This window comes from Eubalaena glacialis, chromosome 18 (genome assembly GCF_028564815.1).
Source record: "Eubalaena glacialis isolate mEubGla1 chromosome 18, mEubGla1.1.hap2.+ XY, whole genome shotgun sequence".
Classification (NCBI taxonomy): Eukaryota; Metazoa; Chordata; class Mammalia; order Artiodactyla; family Balaenidae; genus Eubalaena; species Eubalaena glacialis.
In genome coordinates, this window is record NC_083733.1 from 18,635,868 (window position 1) to 18,652,212 (window position 16,345).

Here is a 16,345-nt window from a genome sequence, read left to right on the forward strand (position 1 = left end):
CTATGAAGTACACGTGTTCTCAATGGCAGCACAACGTGAAAGGAGGCTGAGAAGAAACTTCTGTCTCCTGGCACAGAGACCACCCTCCCAGGTCACTGCCCATCCTCTCTGATATCATGCCAAACTCCAACTGAAATACACTGTCCCATACTAAGCCAACCACCCCACTTGCACACACCTGCTTCTCTGTCCAACATTTCTTCTCAATGAACGGCACCACCAGTCACACAGTCCTGAAACCTGGGCATCACTGACCAGCTCCAGGAGAACCAGAACCCTGACTGGCCTGTTCACCATTGCACCCCAGTGCCTAGAACAATGCCGAGCACCCAGTAACAGTCAGCAAATGTTAGCTAAATTCTTGATTCCTCCCTTTTTGTCACCCTACATCTAATCAATCACCAAGCCCTACCAATTCTACCTTCTGAATAATTTTTAAGCCAATTATGTAACTTAAAATGATTTATTGCCCAAATCTGCTTCAAAAATAAAGCTTTATGATCTAATGAATTTCAACAAATACTTTTTGAGAGCCTGTGAGTACTAATGTAGAAGGGTACAGAGGGTGCAGGGGGAGCCAGAGGAGGGGCAGTCACCCCAGGTGCCTCAGAAGTCTTCACCAAATGACTGGATGAATGAATAAATGCCACCCCAAGTCGGCTGCTACACGTCTCAGCATGTAATCCATCTGTGGAGAATAGGCAACAAACTCAGACGCCATTTTTTAAAAGGGCTCAGAACAGAAGCTTGGAAATATGCATTTGGGAGCAAAAAGGAAGCTGCAAAGGAGAACCCAAGACTGGGAGATGTCACTGAGGCCTGGGAAGGGAAAGTTTTCAGAAGGACTGAATGGCAGAAGTACCAAAGCTGCAGTGTTTGTAAAGCAGGGAAAAGACCATCAGCCCGGGCAGTGAGGAAGCCACTTGTCAAGTTGAAGAAGTAGAAACAAAGTCCCATTTACAAGGGGTTAAGGACCAAGCAAAGCTGACAATCTACTCACTAAACAAATATGACTGAATTCTTTCATGTGCCAGGCCCTGTGCCAAGTTATGGAATGGAATAATTAATAAGACTACACAGTCCATGAGCTCAGGATGCTTCAGCTGTGTGGGGATACAGACATTAAATACATAATTACATAATTACTTCATTATTGCAGTCATAAGCACTACATAGAAAAATATTAAGAAACATGAGGGGCCTGGCGTGAACAACACACAGCCTGGAGGAGGCACAGGGCAGAGCACAGATGAGTGACACGGCAAAGGCTGCTCGGCAGGTGAGTCTCCGTGCTCTCAAGCTCTCGGGCCAAAATGGAGTAACTGGGATCAGACTTATCCACCACCATAATCAACTAGAAAACCTGGCGAAATATATGAAACAAGTGGTTTTAGACGTTGAACAATGGGAAACAAAGTGACCTCTACTACTGCCCTGGCTTCCAGCCAGCAGGCACTTTCCAGACCATGGTACTCGGTAGACAGAGTGAGAAGCCAAGCAAAGTGTCTTGCTGAATAAGGAGACAGCAAAGCGTTCAAGGGAGTGGAGGAGGCTACACTTCAGGGAGAGAGCCAGACAGGAAGTTACACAGAAAAAGGGCTTCAGAAATCTGCAGAGGGTTCCCCTCATGTCTCTTGCTGACTATAGTCACACACACACAGGCTAAGCCTCTAGAAGGCCGGGCAAAGGATGACCATGTAGCTATAAGGTGAACAACTGCCAGAGCTCAGAGGACTAAGAAACATTCTAGTTCTGATTAGCCAGCGCCCAGGCACTCAGCAGAGACCCCAGAAAGGTCACGCTGTACTAGTATGGCTAAAGCAGGCTTAGAACAAGGGTTCTCAATAGGGGGAGCTTTGCCCCCACCCCCTTACACACACCTGGCACATTTGGCAATTTCTGGAGACATTTTTTGTTGACACAAATGGTGTGGGGGAGGGAGGTGCTATGGGCTTCTACCAGTTAGAGGCCAGTGGTAAACATCCCACGATGCACAGGACAACTCTCCCAGCAAAGAATTATCAGGCCCAAAATGTCAACAGTGCTGCAGTTGAGAAACCCTGTCTTAAAGCTATTCTAACCCTGCTCCAACAAAGCTTAAAAACAAGCCTTGAAAGGATCAAACTGATCTGCAAGAAACCCAACTGCATGCCAGACAAAGCTTTTAAGGGAAGAAAACAAAACTCAGCACTTAGCAATGCCAATCTCCCAATATACACAACATTCAAATAAAAATTACTAGACACACAAAGAAGGAAAACAGGACCCAAAACCAGGATAAATATTAGTCAATAGAACAAACCCAGAGAAGACAGAGAGAGGCAGTGGAAAAGAAGGATGTTAAAACAGCTAATATAAATATGTTAACTATTTAAAGGAACACATGAACATATAGAACAACGGGAGTTGTAAAAAAGAATCAAAGGGAACTTTCAGAGCTGAAAAATACAGTATCAGAAATGAAAAGTTCACTAGATATGCTTGACAGCAGATCAGACACCACAAAAGAAAAGATCAGTGAACCTAAAGACCTATCCAAGAAACTACTCATGTCCATCAATAGGTGAAGGGATGAACGGATTATGGGATGTACACACATGGAGTGTTGCTCAGTAACAGAAGGAAATGAATGCTTTTTACATGAAACACTGTGGACAAAACTCAAAAGCACTGTGCTACAGAAAAGAAAGCAGGCACAAAAGAGTACACACTGTACAATTTCACTTATTCAAAATTCTAGAAAAGGCCAATCTAATCTATATTGAAGAAAGCAGATCAGTGGGTGCCTAGGGCCAGGGATATGGGGGGGAATGACTGCAAAGAGTCATGAGGAATCTCTTTGAGCGTGATGGAGACATTCTAGTATCTTGATGGTGGAAGTGGTTACAAGTGTGTTTACATTTGTTAAAACTCAAACTATACACTTCAAATGGGTGTATCTACTTTACATGAATTATACCTCAATAATGTTGATTAAAAATGGGATGATCTGTGCACTCTTCTATATGTATGTTATGCTTTAAAAATAAATAAAGGGTATACTAATCCCTTCTTTTGTAAATGTTTCCGATTCTCCATAAAAAATGTTTTTCAAATGGGAGAAAAATGTTGACTTTAGGTAGATGCTTCTTTTCTTTTTTCTTTTAAATAAATAAATTTATTTATTTATTTATTTATTTTTGGCTGCATTGGGTCTTCGTTGCTGCACACAGGCTTTCTCTAGTTGCGGGCTTTCTCTAGTTGTGGTGCACGAGCTTCTCATTGCAGTGGCTTCTCTTGTTGCGGAGCATGGGCTCTAGGTGCACAGGCTTCAGTAGTTGTGGCACACAGGCTTGGTAATTGTGGCTCACGGGCTCAGTAGTTGTGGTTCGTGGGGTCTAGAGCACAGGCTCAGTAGTTGTGGCGCACAGGTTTAGTTGCTCCGTGGCATGTGGGATCTTCCTGGACCAGGGTTTGAACCTGTGTCCGCTGCATTGGCAGGCAGATTCTTAACCACTGTGCCACCAGGGAAGTCTCCCTAGAAGCTTCTTGTAAATCTTTCCACTGTGCTCTTCCGGTATCAGTGGCATGTGAAATGTTAGAAGTCTGATACAAATTCCTCAACTATAAAAAATATTCTGAAAACCTGGAGAGACCGAGCTACACAGGCAAATCTCTCACACTGGATACTGAGACAGGATATCGGAACTAAGCAAACCTCTTTCTACTATCAACTTAGTTTTACCTCTGTCTGATAAAACTCAAAACTCAGATAAATTGAACCACATAAGAATTCCAACTTGCTTAAGCAAAAGGTTTCATTTGTTTGCATCACCACTCTTATACTTGATTAGCTCTGGTTTACTCATTCCTGATTTGTTTCAACTAGTAGAGAAATAAACTAACAGAAAAGCAAAGTGCTTATCTTCAGATCAGCACATGGAGAGGCCCCAGTCTCTGTGATTACCTGGGTACATCTATTCCACAAACTGGAATACACCTTTTCCTCTCTCCTACAAGACCAAGTAAAGCTTTTGACACAGGATGTGTTGATCTTACCTGGCCCTATGGTCACCTCAGTGGAATGCTTGTTGATAATCTTAATCTTATCACTGAAGCCATTTTTCTCCACAATCTTCACAGCAGCATCAGCCATAGGTTTGAAAACCTAAAAATTAGAGACAAAACCCAAGTAAAAATGAGCAATAAATTAAATAACATCCTAAAACCCAAGATATGCCTTGATTCTGGTCCTATGACTTGAAGTAAAAGAGGCCTCCACTACAGAATTTCTTCCTGAATACACAAAATGTACCTTTGTTACCATTTGATACAGGCAAAATACTTCATTGGGCTGATTTGGGTTCATCTGATAAATAAACAAGACTTCATCTATGTAACTTAAATACTTCTCCAAACATGTGTCTTGGAAATGAATACAAAAGGATGAGATTCCGCTGGGTTTAACTTGCAGCTGGGCCTTCCCATTACATGCCAGGCACAGGAGGGATGCAGGGGGCTCCCAAGGAGGCTGCACTACTTAGTAAGGATGGCAGGTGTCAGTGCTATGCTAGAGGGAACCAGGAAGGGGACTTGCCTCACGAAACCATGATCTGTGACCTGGGACAGGAAGTGTATGTGCTCCCTAGAGGAAAGTGAGACTGTAACTGTAGTAGATGTTAAGTGTGAGCAGGTTACCCTCCTGCTCAAAACTGTCTCAAATCCCTACTGCTAGCAGAACACAGCCTGTATTTTCTTACGGTATTTGAGGCCCTCCAAAATGTGGACCACCTTACTTTACCCAGCCTTACTCCCCTCCCACACCCTCCACCCGATACACACACACACACACACACACTCACACACACACAACCAATGCTACAGCCACGCGGATGTCCTCATTGTGCAGGAGGCAAGCCTGAGCCTTCCCTGCCCTACCCCCACCTGCCAAAGCAAACCCAACTTTCCAGGGCAGCACAAATCCCCCCCGTACAGAAGTCTTCCCTGAACCCTTCACATGTCCCTAAACATAAGTTTCTCCAACTCTTACTTTCCAGCCTGCCCAATTTAGATTGCACAGCTCCAACCACGTCACTGCATAAAACATACAGATGCACACGCGGCCACACACAGAGAGAGGAAATTTTTGAAAATGATAAAGTGTCTGGTCACGATGACAAGATTTCCATTTTTTTCTAAGACCTTTTCTGCATCACCCATATTTTCTCCCATGATCACGTATTTCTTTTATTATAATCAAAAGGGAAATGCTATATTCTTCTATAAAGAATGCATATGTGCTCAGCTAGGAAAAAAAATCTTCACAATCTGTTTCAAATTATTTCTAGGCTCTGGCTTGATGGTTTTGATGTATTCATAGTTTGAGGGCCTCAAACCCTCAGTTCTCACCAATCAGTTTACCTCCACCCCAAAAGTATCACAAGCTCACACCATCCTCTCAGCCCTCCTGCCTCATGACTTATCATTCATCTCCTCCACTGACCCTTCAGGCTCTGTCATTCACAGCCTCCTCCTCAGCCACCAAGAACTCAAGAACTCACCCCAACATTATATGGAATGAACCCTGAAGCTGACTTCCCAACATCATTCTGTGTCCTCCCCCGGCCCTCAAATCAGTTTGGGGAACTGACCTTCTTTCAAGTGGTGCACCTGTCTGGTCTAAGGTCAATGAGGTAAGTTAAATGGCATTTAACCTTATTCTGGCCAATGATACCTAAAGAGAGGTCTGCTAGAGATTCCTGGGAAAGTTCTTTTTGCCCTTAAAAAGGAGAAAGAAAGAGAAGAAGCCAGGACCATGCTTTGTTTTCAAGGCATTTGCCACAGAAATCACTGTAACCAATGCACCTTCCCCAAATATTCCTTCCTTTTCAAATGTACTAAAAGAGAAGCCTACAGTCAGTGTCTGTGATTTCTTATATTCCATCCATTCCTCAACCTTACTCTCCTGAAAATATCACCTAAAGGCGGGTCACCAATAACCTCCTAGCTGCCAACCCACAGCTTTCTCAGTCCTCATCCTGCTCAATTTCTACACCTGCGCTAATACAGTAGCCATATGTAGCTATTTAAATGTAAATTAAAACTGAATAAAATTCAAAAATGCAGTTCCTCGGGCCTACTGGTCACATTTCAAGTGCTCAGCTGCCACATGTGGCTAGGGACCAGCATACTGGCCAGTAGAGCCATAGAAGATTTTCAACATCAGAAAGTTCTATTGGACAGCGCTACTCTACAACATCCACACCTTCTGACCACTCCCTCTTTCTCACGATTTCTATGCAGTCTGCCCCTACCCTCTAGGGTCTCTTCGTGTCTGTCTGGACTTGACTTTATGGCCACTCTTCTTCCCTCAGCCCCCTGAACATAGGCGTGTTCCAAGGTTTGCTCTTTTCAGTGTACTCTCTCTCCGTGGACAACCTCCTACACTGCCAGCTTCACCTGTCACATCTTTAGCAAGTGAGTCCCAAATCCACTATATATGCAACTCTCTCAAGGTTCAGACTTCCGTCTATAGGGACCAGCAGGTTCTCTCTCACTCTTTCTCCTGGACCTGTCTTTCCTGTTGCCATGCAGCTCAGGCAGAGCTGAAACCACAGGGCAATCCACAGACAGGAAGATCAGAGGATCAAACAGGTAGTCACTAAACAAAAACTGGGAGGCCACCATAAGATGTCAAGAGTCAAACGAAGAGGTCTGAGAGTCACAGGCGAGAGCAGCAAGAGAACTTGAAATCCAGGTAAGTGATGTAAAAATATGGAAAAACCTAAGAGTACAGTCCTACCAATTCTATCGAAAAATATGTTCTCACCCTATACTTTTAATTAGCAGTCCACATATATACTGGGTCCTGCCACAAGACCTGTCTCTCTCATTCTCAACACGTCCAAAATGAAATGCATTGTCTTTCCTGCAAAGTAAGTTATCTTCCTGTGAGTTCCTCTTACCAGTCAATGGCAACCCTGCCTCCACCCTAGACACCCACACTAGAAAACTAACTCTCACACACTCACACCCTCCCATCAAAGCTACCAATGTGGAGTGAGCACCATATTAGGAACTAAAAAGACCAAGCTCCAGGTCTAGCTCTCCTACTTATTAACTGTGGGACTTATATCTTTAACCTCTATGGGTCTTAGTTTCTTCATTTACAAAGATAATAAAATCTAGTTGAGTTTTTTGTTTTTTGCCGTGCTGTGGAGCAGAGCTTGTTCCTCTCCCGCTCAGCCGTGCAGGCTGAATCGACCAAAGCAATGGTTATGGAGAAGCCTAGTCCCCTGCTGGTCGGGCGGGAATTTGTGAGACAGTATTACACACTGCTGAACCAGGCCCCAGACATGCTACACAGATTTTATGGAAAGAACTCTTCTTATGTCCATGCGGGATTGGATTCAAATGGAAAGCCAGCAGATGCAGTCTATGGACAGAAAGAAATCCATAGGAAAGTGATGTCACAAAACTTCACCAATTGCCACACTAAGATCCGTCATGTCGATGCTCGTGCCACTCTGAACAACCGTGTGGTGGTCCAGGTGATGGGCTTGCTCTCTAATAACAACCAGGCTTTGAGGAGATTCATGCAGACCTCTGTCCTTGCTCCTGAGAGCTCTGTTGCAAATAAGTTCTATGTTCACAATGATATCTTCAGATACCAAGATGAGGTCTTTGGTGGCTTTGTCACTGAGCCTCAGGAAGAATCTGAAGAAGTAGAGGAACCTGAAGAAAGACAGCAGACACCTGAAGTGGTACCTGATGATTCTGGAACTTCCTATGATCAAACTGTCAGCAATGACTTAGAAGAACATTTAGAAGAACCTGTTGCTGAACCAGAACCGGAGCAAGAACCTGTGTCTGAAGTCCAAGAGGAAAAGTCTGAGCCAGTATTGGAAGAAACTGCTCCTGAGGATGCTCAGAAGAGTTCTTCTCCAGCGCCTGCAGACATAGCCCAGACAGTGCAGAAGGACTTGAGAACCTTTTCTTGGGCATCTGTGACCAGCAAGAACCTTCCACCCAGTGGAGCTGTTCCAGTTACTGGGATACCACCTCATGCTGTTAAAGTACCAGCTTCACAGTCTCGTCCGGAGTCTAAGCCTGAATCTCAAATTCCACCGCAGAGGCCTCAGAGGGATCAAAGGGTTCAAGAACAGTGAATAAATGTTCCTCTCCAGAGGGGACCTAGACCAGTCTGTGAGGCTGGTGAGCAAGGTGATGTTGAACCCCAAAGAATCGTGAGACACCCTGACAGTCACCAGCTCTTTATCAGCAACCTGCCTCATGAGGTGGACAAATCAGAGCTTAAAGATTTTTTTCAAAATTATGGGAATGTGGTGGAGCTGCGTATTAACAGCAGTGGGAAATTACCCAACTTTGGGTTCATTGTGTTTGATGATTCTGAGCCTGTTCAGAAGGTGCTTAGCAACAGGCCCATCATGTTCAGAGGTGAGGTCCGCCTGAATGTGGAAGAAAAGAAGACTCAAGCCGCCCAGGAAGGGGATTGCCGAGATAACCGCCTGCGGGGACCTGGAGGCCCTCGAGGTGGGCTGGGTGGTGCGATGACAGGCACCACCCGAGGAGGCATGGTGCAGAAACCAGGATTTGGAGTGGGAAAGGGCATTGCTCCAAGGCAGTGAATTGCTCTTCACCGATCTTCAGGCAGCAGTACAAACCCTAGCTCCCACAGAATGGTGAATTTCTTCAGCCAACTTTTGGTATCTTGGAATCTGATTCTAGTCTATGATACACTGCTTATGTTTGTACAATTTTACTTTTTGTATTAATGGTGTGTGCTCCTTCCCCCTCTCTCCCTGACCCCGCCACCTTTTAGTCCTTCACTTCATATCATTTTGTGGAATGATATTTTAGGAAAAACGGACTTTTAAAGAAGAAAAAAAAAAGACTGCATTTCCTTGTTTTATTTGCATATACAGACTGGTTTTCTTTTTAACAGTTTCCCCAAAGGAATGTGTCTTGCTTATTACTGACATTTGGTATGTTTCATTCACTGGAATATTTCTTACTTATTTTCTACATGTTTCAAAAGCCTGTGAGAATTACAGGATTTGATAAACACTTTTAAGGCAGGAAGAACCCAAACTGTCTCTTCTTTGAGAGTCATGACTACCTTCTGGTGTGGAAAAATTGCTGTTGGAAAATTGACAATTTAGATTCTCTCTGGTATGGTTAAAAACTGAATAAAAGGTGTTAGTGGAGTTTTTCTTTGGATACGTGGTCACAAAACAGTTCCAAAACCTACTGTTTTTACCACTGAAATTTAAATTGTGCAATAGGTTTTAAATGTCTAGAATGCAACTGATAAGCTTTTCTTGAATTGTTAGGTTTTTTTTGAAGTAGTTTTTTCATGTTTAATTTGTATTTGTAAAAAAAAAAAAAAATTTCTTTTTAAAAAATCTAACACAAAACCAGAGCAAAACTGTTGTGCCTTCTATTTATCTTTGATTCCAGTCTTGGCAATTGTTTAAAGAAAAATAATAATTTAAAAAAAACCTAGATTTGTTCTATCAGGTTCAGAGTATGTTGGGAATTACAGAATCCCTCCTTTCACGCTGTATGTCTTGTGTTCATTTGTTATGCCTTATTCTGAAATTGAGTCTCAAACTGGAATGCCTTTGAGGTCAGATGCTTCTGTAGAGGTTCTTTGACCTGAATAGTTCAGCATTTGTATTAAGTTTTATTTCAGTCTCTTCAGAATCCTAATCATAGCCCATAAGAAAGAATGTGACTTTAATATTTGACTTTGCTGGTGTGCTTGAGTGTGCACTAGTTTTTTTCCTCTAAATCATAGCCATATGGTAAATTTTCTATTTGTTATGGTTCCCTTTTATTGGTGGGCATGCAGTGGGCGTTTCTTGGAAATGGCTAATTTTTATTAAAATGTTTCTGGAAGAAAATTAAAAAAAAAAAAATCTAGTTGAGCCTACACTGATTTCTTTTTATCAGCTCAAAGACTCCCACAAAGGCAAAGAAATGGCTCTTAATCAATTTAATGAAATCCTGAGGCAAGTGTACAGAACCGCACGCACCCATGCACACATTCCTCTCAGGACTTTTATGGAGACCTGAAGCCCATTATTCTTACCTCAGGTTAAGAACACCTAACTCAAGATATTAGAGTTAAAAGTCTTTATTGAGACACTCAGGTCTTCCAGAGTCTAGCTATAATCCACCTTTCTAGGTTTTTCTATCATAACAACCCTCTGCCACAACTCTGGATGACACTTCCCCAAACATACCACGGTATTCCCTCAGCCTAAAATGCCTACCTTTCTAGACCATAAACATGAGGGCTACCCTGTAAGCAAGGGGTGGCGGGGGAGCTGGAAGGAGTCTGGGTATAACACCCAGAATGCTGACCTCTACACTTCATGTGAGAAAGCAAAAAACTTCTTCTATCTGTTTAAGCCACTGTTATTTTGGGACTTTGTTATCTGCAACTTAATCACCATATGAACCAAATTTTGTCGGGCAAAGTGCTTAAATACATGCTCCCTTTCCCAAAAGCTTGGAAGAAAATACACCAAAATTTTAACAATAGTTAACTTTGATAACAGTTAACACACTATTTTTATTTTATATTTACCAAATCTCGTATAAGGATATGTATTATTTACATTATCAGAAAAATAATATATGTTTAATGTTTTATTAAAGGAAAGAAATGGCAGACTGCGGAACTACTGGTAAATGTAGTAAGATGGCTGGCTCTGTGGGGATCTTTAAGGTAGTAATCTCAACCTTGGTGCACATTCAAAAATCCCAATGCCCAGGCCACATCCCAGAATAATAATTAAAATGGGTAGGTGGGGGGAGGACATGACAACGACTGACTAGACATTAGCTTTTTTAAAGCTCCTCAGTGATTCTGACATGCAGCCAAGGCTGAGAACCGCTGTTTGCAGGGAAGAAAATGAGCTCCTGGAGGAAGGGACTGTGTCTGATTCATCTCTGTGTTCTCTGAACCTGGCCCTGTGCTTGCCATGGAGTGAACACTCCATGAATGTCTGTCTGTGAACAAACAGATGGGCAGAGTGCAAGGGACACAAAGGACTTCCCACATTGGACACAGGACAAACATGTGAAGAGTGTGGCTCACCTCAATGGCATAGCAGAAGTCAGCACCAGCCGTGACAGCCATCATTGACAAGAGTCCTGTGCCAGTGCCAATGTCAAGAACCAAGGCCTTCTGTCCTTTGCCCTTCACCCTGCTCACAGCAGCCCGGATACCTTGGTAATATTTCATATTCTAAGAAAAAGGGAGAAAAAGCTGTTATTTCATACCAGTTATTATAAATAAGTGCTTTGTGAAGTTCTGAAGTCATGGTTGGCAGCAGCAGTGTAAGTCATGACCCTGTAACCTCTGTGACTTACACTGGCTGAGTTGGGCAGGCCTCCTGAGGCTCCGGGGGCACTGGATCAACCTCTTAAATTAAGCGATTGTCTCTCCCCTTCACATCCACTCTTCTATACTCTGCTTAGACATGCTGGGGCTAGGGTTCTGCAAACTACATTCTTCTCTTTCCAGCTGTTAGGACTGGACAACAGGGGAACTAGAGGGTGACTGGAAGGTAGGAGAAAGGAGAAAGCTTGTTCCTTCCCACATAAGGGCTCTCCTTGGGCCCTTCAGAGCTAGCAGCAGCACTCAAGCAGAGATTCCTCTCAGAGATCTGAGCACTAGCCTCACAGGACCTCTCCTCCACACATCTAGGTTCTGGAAACCCCAGTCTTCTCCCTTTGTGTCCCCAGCCCTAGGAAAGGGGACTGCTTCCTGCAATTACTATCACTAGGCTACCCTGGTGCCTCCCAGCCCTCCCACACCTGTGTAACCAATTCCTTCTATTAAATTCCCTCTGTTGAAATATGTAACGTTGCTTTTGGTCTCCTCACTGGACTCTAATTCATACAGCTTCCTGGGCTAAAAAATATTTTCCTCTCACAAAATCATTTCTTCGTTTTTAGTTCAGGTCCATAGTAGCTTAAGCAGACACATTTTTTTCTCTATAACAGTTTGGTTGATTAAGTACCCTGACCCTTCTGTTGAAAATAACTAAAAATGATGGGGTAAATATATGTAAATCTGTTTAAATGCACTGATGACCTTGCCAAGTCAGTAAGTAATATTAAGAGGCCAAACATGGACTTCCCTGGTGGTTCAGTGGTTAAGAATCCGCCTTCCAATGCAGGGGACACGGGTTCAATCCCTGGTCAGGGAACTAAGATCCCACACGCTGAGGGGCAACTAAGCCCATGCACCGCAACTACTGAGCACACGGGCCACAACTAGAGAGAAGCCCACGTGCCACAACGAAGATCCCGCATGCCACAACGAAGATCCCGCGTGCCGCAACTAAGACCTGACGCAGCCATACATACATACATACACACACACACACACATTAAAAAAAAAAAAAAAAAGAGGCCAAACACCTAGAAGTGGATTCACCTGAGTTGAGCCTTAAGATGACTCCCCTACCAGCTGACACCTTGATCACAGCCTATAAGAGACCCAGAGGCAGGGAACTCAAGCTAAGCTGAGTCCAGATTTCTGACCCACAAAAACTGTGAGACATGGACTTCCCTGGTGGCACAGTGGTTAAGAATCTGCCTGCCAATGCAGGGGACACAGGTTCGAGCCCTGGTCCGGGAAGATCCCACATGCCATGGAGCAACTAAGTCCGTGTGCCACAACTACTGAGCCTGCGCTCTAGAGCCCAAGAGCCACAACCACTGAGCCCTCATGCCACAACTACTGAAGCCTGCACGCCTAGAGCCCGTACTCAACAAGACAAGCCACCACAATAAGAAGCCCGTGCACCACAGTGAAGAGTAGCCCCCTCTCGCCACAACTAGAGAAAGCCCAGGCGCAGCAACGAAGACCCAAAGCAGCCAAAAATAAAATTAATTAATTAATTTTTAAAAAAGTGAGATAACTCTTTAAGCCATTAAATTTGGGGATAATTTGTTATGCAGTAGAAAATAACTAATACGGGACTATATTTTGATACAGGACTGGTATCAAAAGGGCAATATTCTCTGACCACAGTACAATCAAGTTAGAAATTTCAATAACAAAAATGTAACTAAAGAAAAAAAGACTTTTGAACATTAAGAAATTTTAAACTCACAGGTAAAAGACTAAAGCAAAAGGAAATTAGAAAATATCTAGGGAGTTCCCTGGTGTCCTAGTGGTAAAGATTCTGGGCTTTCACTGCCGTGGCCCAGGTGCAATCCCTGGTCAGGGAACTGAGATTCCACAAACTGCATGGCAAGGCCAAAAAACAAAAACAAACAAACAAAAAAATGCAGATTTCTGCTGGGCCTGAGGTCTGGGCTTGGTCTGCATTAAAAAAAAAATCTAGAATTGAGTAATATTTTTTAAACTATATATCAAAACTCATGGGATGGCTAGAGCAATATTTGGAGAGAAATGCATTAAAAAAAGACAAACGATGACAGGCATCCACCTAAAAAATTAGAAAGAGGGCTGCAAAATAAACTCCAAATGAGTAGATGAATAAAAATAATAAAGAACAATAATTAATGAATTAGGAAACAAATATAAAACAGAAATCAATGAAGATAAAATTTAGTTATTTCAAAAGACTAAAAACTTGATGAACCTCTGGTAAGACCAGTCCAAAAAAGAAAAGGAAAAAAAATGGTAAAGGAAGAAAAAGAAGTACAAGTAACCAAAAACTGGGAATGAAGGGCGGGTGATGAGGTGGTGATATCAGTATATATGCTGCAGAGATTAAAGAGTCCACCAGCAGGGTACTTCCCTGGTGGCGCAGTGGTTAAGAATCTGCCTGCCAATGCAGGGACACAGGTTTGATCCCTGGTTCGGGAAGATCCCACATGCGGTGGAGCAACTAAGCCCGTGCGCCACAACTACTGAAGCCCTAGTGCCCTAGAGCCTGAGTGCCACAACTACTGAAGCCCGCGCGCCTAGAGCCCGTGCTCCGCAACAAGAGAAGCCACCGCAATGAGAAGCCCGCGCACTGCAATGAAGAGCAGCCCCGACTCGCAGCAACTGGAGAAAGCCCACGTGCAGCAACAAAGACCCAATGCAACCGAATAAATAAATAAATAAACGAAAGAGATTAAAGGATATTAAAAACAATCTTTAGCAAATAAATTCCCCAAAAATCAGATGAAGTGAACATTATATTGGAGATTCTATCCAACACATTAGAGCAAGAAAAAATGAAATAAGATCTAGATAGAAAGAAAGAAAATTATTATTAATCACATATGAGATGAGTGTGAAGAAAACCCAAAACACCTACAAATAATTATTAGAATTAAGAGAACTGAGAAAGATTACAGGATTCCAAATCAGTAAATAAAAAACAATTGAAATTCAGTATTATCAGCAATAGCTTTTAAACCCTTGGCAAAAGGAAGGATTTCTTAAATATGAGACAAAAAGCACCAGTCAATAAAGAAAATATAAGATAAATTTGACATTAAATTTAAGAACCTGTATTGTGAAAAAAAACCCCACAAACTAAGAAACCAGCAATACATATAACTGACAAATGGTTAGTACCCAGAATATATAAAGAATTCCTACAAATTACTAGGTCATAAAAGAGGAAACATGAATAGCCAATAAAAAATGAAAAAAGCTCACATTCAGCAGTGATCAGGGGAATGCAAATTAAAACTATAGTGAGAGACTAGTTCAATCCTACCAGATTGTCAAAGATGTAAAAACTGGTTAATAGGATGTGAGAATGTAAACTGGCACGATTAGTTTGGAAAAGAATCTGACATTACCCAGTAGAGCTAAACACACCTGATGGCTGATGGGCAACAATTCCATTCCCAGGTATACACACCCTAGAGAAAAGTATGCATATGCACCAGAGTACAGTTACTGGAATGTTCCAGGTAGCACTACTTACAATAGAAAGAAGCTGGAAACAACCCCAAAGCCTATCAGCAGAAGAATGGGTAAGTAGTGATGTATTTACACAATGGAATCTGTACAGCAGTGAAAATGAATGAACTTACAGCTACATGCAAAATGGATGAATCTCAAAAACAATGCTGAGCAAAAAGACAAGTCACAAAGAGTAAACACATTATGACTACATTGTGTAAAGTTCAAAAACGGGCAAAACTAAGAATTTATATTTTAAGGACATGTAGTAGGTGGTAAAACTATAAAGAAAAGCAAGAGAGTAACTGATACAAAATTCAAGACAGTGGAAACTTCTGGAAGGAGGAAAACAAATGCAATCAAGGAACACATAAGGAATTCCGAGTAATGGTAATGTTCCATTACTGAGTAGTGAGTCTATGAGCATTTGTTTTATTATTCTTCTTTAAACTATACATATACATTTTATACTGTTTTGTGTGTCTATGTTATAACAAAAAGGTTCTTTTAAAGAACACGAATAGTACTAGACTTTAAAATATCAAAGCCTTTAAAATAGTACTAGACTTAAAAAGAAAATGGAGTGATAATGTCAAAATTCTGAAGTGATTTCCAAACTAGAATCCAGCCTTAAGTGTGAGGATAAAATACAGAAGTTTTTGGATAAGCCAAGTCTCAAAAACCTTACTTCCCACGAACCCTCTCACAGGAAAGTGAGGAAGGATGAGCTTCACCAAAGAGGGAGGGAACCAAAGAGGAATACATGGGATCCAGGAAACGGAGGACCCAATAAAAAAAGAGGAATGAAGGAAGTCTACAGACAATAAACAAGAATCCCAGGATGACAGATACACAGCAGGTCTAGAAGGCACCCAGTCTAGACTGGAGCAGGGCAAAATGATCCCAGAGACAATCTCCAAGAAGATGAAACTGACAGAATAGCTGATTGTTTTGACCTTTCCTTCAGAAAGGAAATTTATACTATTGGGAGAAAGTTTGGGCATAAAAGTATGAGTACATAGAAAACTAAGCAAGGGAATTCCCTGGCAGTCCAGTGGTTAGGACTCCACCCTTTTACTGCCGAGGGCGTGGGTTCAATCCCTAGTCGGGGAACTTAAGATCCTGCAAGCAGCAAGGCGTGGCCAAAAAAGAAAGAAAAAAAAAGAAAGAAAACAAAGCAAAAATAAGATAATTATTAATAAAGAGTTATTCAAGAAAGAAAAAGCAATCAAAGTATATCACATAGCTCAACTGTGAACAGTGTTTACACATGTCTAATAAAGTCAACATATGATTTTAACTAACACACACATTTATGTGTTTACCTCATCACAACCCTTCAAAAGGAGGTATTATCGTTATCCCTATTTTACAGATGAGAAAACAGAGGCACAAAGAATTTAAGTGACTTGCCTACTGAAACACTGAATATTAATTTAGCAAAAATTA

General features: G+C 42.1%; 2 protein-coding genes across 3 annotated transcripts in view; one reads left to right on the forward strand and one right to left on the reverse strand.

Moving 5' to 3' along the window:
- PRMT7 (protein arginine methyltransferase 7) overlaps positions 1 to 16,345 on the reverse strand; it is a 49,705-nt gene that overhangs the window by 21,634 nt on the left and 11,726 nt on the right. For both annotated transcript variants that reach the window (XM_061174349.1, XM_061174350.1), the window contains 2 exons: positions 11,108 to 11,257; positions 4,039 to 4,147 (listed from right to left, as the gene is read on the reverse strand). In XM_061174349.1, the coding sequence (XP_061030332.1) occupies positions 4,039 to 4,147; positions 11,108 to 11,257 (259 nt within the window). The remainder of the gene's footprint in view (positions 1 to 4,038; positions 4,148 to 11,107; positions 11,258 to 16,345) is intronic.
- Positions 7,199 to 8,627, forward strand: LOC133078270 (ras GTPase-activating protein-binding protein 1-like). Its single transcript, XM_061173257.1, is given in 1 exon segment — positions 7,199 to 8,627. A coding segment is annotated over 1 exon segment (1,377 nt). The 5' UTR covers positions 7,199 to 7,250.